Consider the following 6,475-nt stretch of genomic DNA (forward strand, 5'->3'; position numbering starts at 1 on the left):
TATGACCCACGCGGTCTTTTGAGATGCCTACTGTCTCAGCTATCTCGCGCACCTTCAATCGGCGGTCTGCCAATACGAGATCGTGGATTTTTGTCATGTTATCCTCCGTGGTAGCCGTTTTCGGGGCACCTGGGCGTGGCTCATCAAAATCCGACGAGCGACCACGTTGAAACTCGTTAAACCAATTTTTGACGGTTGCCATCGAAGGAGAAGAGTCACCGTACACAGCATCCAAGCGCTCTTTGATTTCGCTGCGCGATTTCCCTTCCAAAAACAAGAATCGAATCACCGACCGATATTGCTCTTTTTCCATTTTTCTAAGATCCGCGGACACGCCCGCTTCCACACGCGGTCAAAACAAAACTACGAGTCCGATTCGGCTGAAATTTCGACAGTAGCCGTCTACGAGAATGTACTACACGATAGTAAATTTCTCTTGCGATAGTGGCGCCATCGGGCGGTGAGGCTAAGTACTTATCGGACCGCCCTCGTACTTCTGACCGCGCATGTTTCGCGAGGTAGTCGAATATGTCCGGAGCTGCGACACCTGTCAGCGTACGAAGGATGGAGCAACAAGCGGCTGCCGGGCTCATGGGACGACGATCGGTCGAACACCCGTGGGAAGTGGTCGCCGCGGATATAATGGGACCCTTTCCGCGGAGTGGAGCTGGGTTTTCGTACCTGCTAGTCGTGCAGGACCTATTTACCAAGTGGGTGGAATGCCGAGCTCTCCGAGCCACCACGGGGAGGGTGAATAGCGAGGCCCTGGATGAGCTGGTCGTTTCGCGTTGGAGAACCCCGCGGTACTTGCTGACGGACAATGGAACGGAGTTCGTCAACAAATACATGGCAACTTTTGCAACGGATCATGGGACCAAGCACATGACTACCCCGCCGTATCACCCACAGGCGAACCCCGTGGAGCGGGTGAACCGGGTCCTCAAGATCATGGTAGAAGCATTTATTGAGCAAGACCACCGTGAGTGGGATCGGCGTCTTAATGATTTTAGATTCGCGTACAACACGGCACATTCGTCGTTGGGGATGTCGCCGGCGTTTCTGAATTTGGGATGCGAATTAGAGCCGACGGTGTCGTTGCGGCGCCGTCGAGAAGGGCGGAAGTACCTGGATCCTGGAAATCCGGTCAATTGGTATGAGAGGAGAAAGAAATTGGCCCCGTTCGTGAATTGGGTGCGGGAAAATTTGGCGCAGGCCTACGAGCAGCAGGCCGGCCGGTATAACCTTTTTTTTTTTTTTTTTTTTTGACGAGGAGGAAATCCATCATGGATACCCTGACCCTCGGGGAAGGGCCAGGGTTATGCCGGACTCCTACCGGCTAAAACCTCCCCGGGTGGCGCTGCGAAGGGACTTGGGTCGGGGCCCCGGGGCCGCGTAACTGCTAATCGGGGCCCCGAGTCCAGGTTCGCACCTTCTGTCCCTGAGGGGCGGGGCGGGGGAGGGGGGAAGCCGACCCGAGGGTCTGCTTCGACCGCCGCTCCCCCAGGGGAAGGGGGAAGCCGGCCCGGAGGCCCGCTTCGACCACCGTTCCCCTTTCCCACCCCTCACGCCTCGTCTCTTCGGTCGGGAAGGGGGAAGCCGGCCGAGGCCCGCTTCACCGCCGTTCCCGACCAGACGAGACGCCGCCAATACACACGTTGTGTGGCTGACTGAACCACCGTATCAGCCAGCCACCCTACCTTGGGAGGGCTGGTTGGGGCACCGGGAGTCCCCGCCCGGTGCCCTACCCTCCCGCCCGGCGGTTACGGGGAGATATACTCCCCTAGCCGCCGGGCTCTCCCCACCTCCGCGGAGGAATGGGGCGGGGGGTCCTAATGACCCCCCTCCCGCATGTCCGACTGGTCTGTCGGACCTGCGATTCAGGGGGGGAGGGATATTTTTCGATGATTAATCAATCACCGATACCCTCTCCCCCCCCTTATTGTCATCCGACTCCCGTTTTTGCGGGAGTCGGTGGTCTGCGTGTGTGGGGCCTAGGTCTAAGCCTCGGCCCCCATCCGCTCCCTCCACCCGTTGCTGCTGCTGTTTGTAGGGCAGCAGGGGTTGGCGGCAGCGGTGCCACGTCCACCCCAATTACCGGGGCGGTCAGTGTTGCTGCCACTGCCACAAGTGGGGCGAGTCTACGCAGCACCACCACCGCCACCCCTCTGTCTCTCTGGAGGGCTCCCAGCTGCCCTCTCCACGTTTTCCTTCCTCTCACTCTTCTCCTTATTGGAGGGGGAGCAGGGGGGTGAGGGGGAGGCGAAGGTGGCGGCAGCGCCCCCAACCTCCTCAATTCCTCCTCCTCCGAGGAGTCTCCGTCCCCCTCCCTGCTCCTGCTCCTCCCTCCCCTCCACTGACGGTGGCGATCCCTCCGTCTCTTCTCCATCCCCCTCCCTTCTGCTCTCCTTCTCTCCTCCTCGGCCTGCTCCTTCTTCTTCATCACCTCCTCACAGAAGGAGGTGAAAGCTTCCCACCTCTTTTCGCTCCCCAGTATCGCCCGGATTATACTGGGGAGCGAAAGGTCACGACCTAACTTCCTCTCCACGACTCCGCGCTCGCTGCTCCAGGCCGGGCAATCCTGGAGCGTGTGCTGCGCGGAGTCGTGGCCGTGCCCGCAATGGTGACAGGCGGTTGTGCGCTCCTTTCCTATGCGGCACAGGTACTCACCGAAGCAACCATGCCCGGTCAGCACCTGTGCCGCCCTGAAAGTCAGGGCCCCATGGGCCCTTCCTACCCACTCGAGTAGGAAGGGCCGGACGGCCTCGACGGTCCTCCTCCCGTACCTGGCGTTGGCCAGGTGTCTCTGCCATCTCTCGAGGAGGATCCGTCGAGTCTGGTGCTTCATTTCCCTTATTGTCCTGGCGAGCGGTACGTCCGCCCCCCCTCTTCTTAGGAGCTCGCGCTTCCCGTCGTACATACGTTTGTACGACAGGGCCACGAGCTCCATGGGGGGCATGCTCGCCAGGACTGTCGCCGCCACGCAGGAGACCGTACGGTAGCACCTCGCTATCCGGACCGCCAGCCCCCTTTGCACTCTGCGCAATTGCGCTTGCATCGGGCGACTGGCGGCCAGCGACTCGGCCCATACCGGTGCACCGTACATGGCCACGGAGTTCAGTACTCCCGCGTGGAGGCGACGTGCCTTCATGTCTGGTCCCCCGACATTGGGCATTAACCTTCCCAGGTTAATGGAAATCATTCTGAGTCGGGGGACCAGCCTACTAAGGTGTTCTTTGAAGCACCAGGTGCCGTCCATGGTGAGGACCAGATATTTCATCTGGGCCTCTATGGGGACCCTGACTTGGCCTATCCTGATGTGGGCCTGGGGTGGCTTCATATCCCTGGCGTGGAAGAAGATGGCTTCTGTCTTCTTCTCCGCCACCACCAGGCCCAGATTGCGGATGGAGCGCACAACCGCCGCCACCGCTAAATTGGCCGTATGAACGGCCTCCCCCCAGTCTCTCCCCCCGGCCAGGACGAGCGTGTCGTCGGCGTAGCACAACGTGCTACAGCCGGGGGGGAGGGCTGTCCGGAGGACTGAGTCGAATCCTATGTTCCATAATAGGGGCCCCAGCACCGATCCCTGCGGGACCCCACGACTCATCCCCCTCTCTCGCACCGTGCCATCGGCGTCCGTCCACGTAAGACGCCGACCCCGGAAGTAGTCCTCCACGACGGCCGTGAGGTAGGGTGGGAAGCGGAAATAGCTCTTCATCGCTTGCACCACCCTACCCCAGGGCAGGGTGTTAAACGCGTTTGCGATATCCAAGGATATCGCGACTGCCACCCTGCCCTCCGACACTATGGCCCCCGAGAGGGACTTTAGATGCAACACTGCATCCACTGTTGATCTGCCCTCTCGGAAGCCATATTGGCCGTCGCCTAAATCAGGACCCTCCCGGGACATATGCCTCTTGAGGCGGGCTGCTATTATGCGCTCAAAGAGCTTGCCCGCCTCATCCAGGAGGCATATGGGCCGGTACGCGGAGGGGGAATCCTCCGGCTTGCCCTCTTTTCGGAGGAGGACCACGTTGGCCCTCCCCCAGACTGGGGGGAATCTTCGTTCCCTCAATGCCCTTGTGAAAAGGCACGCGAGCCTGCCGCTCATGTACCCTGAGGCCAGGGTGAGGACACGGCCGGGGATACCATCGGGTCCCGGAGCTTTCCTGCTCTTGACCCTTTTGGTAGCCTCGGCCACCTCCTCCTCGGTGACTCCCGGAACCTCCCCCTGTTGTTCGGGGGAGGGGGTTATGTACTGGGTGATGGGGTCTTCCCCCCCAACCGGGAATAGGGTCCCCATCACCCGTCCCAGGAACCGGGAGTCAAGCGTCTCCTTCAGAGGGGCGCCCATGGTCTCAGCTTTTGCATCACCATCCTGTATGGGCGCCCCCACGGATCCGCGTCCAACGAGAGGAGGAGGTCGTCCCACCCCTTTCCTCTGGCCACCCCTATGGCGTTCCGGAGTTCCTTCGCTGCTGCGCAGAACTCCCGCCGGGCGGCCAGAGTGACCTCAGGGTCCGCGTCCCAGCGCACCGCTCGGAACGCGCGCCTGAGGTGGACCGACCTCCGCCGCAACGCGGCAATTTCGTCGGTCCACCACCAGGCGCATCGTTTTGGGCAGGCCCTGACTCTGGGCATGGAGGCATCGCACGCGAGTGCGAGAACCTGCATAACCTCCATGACCTCAGAGTCAAGGTCCTGCCCGTCCTTCCATTGTGGCCAGGTGGAGCCCATCAGGGAGATTTCTAGGTCCTCCCTGTTTAGCTGGGCTAGAGCCCATCTACCGGGCCGGGGTCCGTCCGCGTTGCGGGGCCGTAGGCCATCGGGGGTGACGGAGAGCTCCATCTCTATTATGAGATGGTCGGATAATGATTCCAGCTCCTCCGCCACCCTCCAGGTCCGCACCCTTCGCAGGGCCGAGGGGGTTGCCCAAGACAAGTCAATAATAGACTCCCCCCTCGACCCCACGAATGTAGATTTTCTACCATCATTCATGATGTGCAGACCTAGGCCCACGGCCCAATCCGCTGTTACCTCCCCCCTCCTGTCATCGCGCCGGGAGCCCCATAGCTCCGATTTGGCGTTGAAATCGCCGGCGACGATGACAGGACCCGGGAGATGCCTTTTAATGACATCTCCCATTTCTTGGAGCCTGGACTTGTAGTCAGCCAAGCCCAGGCTCTTTTCTGGGGGGAGATATACCCCGACCACGGTGACGACTCCCCACCTGGCCACAACGAACCCCCTGCCACGGTCCAAATACTTGGCAGGGGGTGAGCGGCTGCTCGCCTTCCACACAATAGCGACAGAGCCCAACTCGTCCCCGAACCATCTACGGTTTCTGGGGACATGATGGGGCTCTGCCGCTATACCCAGGCCTGCACCGCGCTCCGTCATCGTGTGCTCAAACAGCGGTAGAGCTTGACGGGCGCGGTGCAGGTTCCCTTGAAGTAGCCTAGTGTCCATTTTCTTCTTCCGTTATTACAACTACTTTCTCTCCCGGCTGTTCGCCGTCGGTGTCCTCGTTTTGTCTGGCTCTTTTCTCTCCTCTCTTCTCCTCCACCTCCATCTCCCCCTCACCAATAGGGGTCTGAGGGGGGAGCGGAAGAGTTAGAGAGGTTCTCCTCCTTTGAGGAAGCGGAGGTTGGGGCTCCGGTCCCCGGCTTACCCCCTCCTCCACCTTTTTTCCTTCCTCGGTTCCTTTCCTTTTCTCCTCTGGGGATGCAGGAGGGTCTCGTGGCGGCGGTGCGGTCGCCATACCCCCTTCCACCGCATCCCCAGGGACATTCTTCCTCCTCTTGGGGGGACGACAAGATGGTCCCCCCATTCAGAGATCCGACTTAACGCCGGCCTCTGCACAAATTTGGCACCTGGCTCTGGAGTTACAGTCCCGAGCCAGATGTCCAATTTCTCCGCATCTGTAACAATTTGCGCGCCTGTCGTTGTTACTCTTGCAGTTGACCTGCACATGTCCTTTCTCTAGGCACTTAAAGCACTGCAGTGCTCTCGCCTGCAGTAGCTCCACTTTCGTTAGCGCCCATCCTATTGTGATGTTGCCCTCCTCAGCAACCTTCTTCGCTGCCACGAGGGGGCATTGTACCCATATCGTCCGGTAACTATTCCATGTCACTCTTATTTTCCCCGTCTTTATTTCTCCTACTCTGGCTACTGCCTCTGCCACTTCGTACTCCGTGGTGGAAATCTCCATGCCCTTTACTCGTAGTTCTCCCATTTTCTGTGGTCTTCTAATTTTGGCTCTATCTGCCAGTACCTCCTCGAGTTTATTTGCGAGTTTATCCGCCTGTGTACCCCTTTGCTCCCCCGGTATCTCGATGACCAAGGCGCCAGTGGCCCCCACTCTGGTCTTAATTTTCTCTATACCGATCGCAGTGAGATCGATTTTGCTCTTAGCCTCCGCCAACAGGTCCTTGTATCGTCCTCGTTCGGCGGTAATGGTCACCGCCGCCGTATTGGG

General features: G+C 59.9%; 1 protein-coding gene across 1 annotated transcript; it reads right to left on the reverse strand.

Annotated features, from left to right (window-relative positions):
• Window positions 1–4,335: 4,335 nt before the first annotated feature.
• On the reverse strand, window positions 4,336–5,466 carry LOC112590574 (uncharacterized). Its single transcript, XM_025307581.1, has one exon. The coding sequence runs from the start codon at window positions 5,464–5,466 to the stop codon at window positions 4,336–4,338; it is 1,131 nt and encodes a 376-aa protein (XP_025163366.1).
• Window positions 5,467–6,475: the final 1,009 nt, after the last annotated feature.

This window comes from Harpegnathos saltator, unplaced genomic scaffold (assembly GCF_003227715.2).
Source record: "Harpegnathos saltator strain DR-91 unplaced genomic scaffold, Hsal_v8.6 scaffold91, whole genome shotgun sequence".
NCBI classification, from domain to species: domain Eukaryota; kingdom Metazoa; phylum Arthropoda; class Insecta; order Hymenoptera; family Formicidae; genus Harpegnathos; species Harpegnathos saltator.

Excerpts from the sequence above, each read along its gene's own strand:
- LOC112590574 (XM_025307581.1), bottom strand. The coding sequence starts at position 5,466 with ATGGACACTAGGCTACTTCAAGGGAACCTGCACCGCGCCCGTCAAGCT.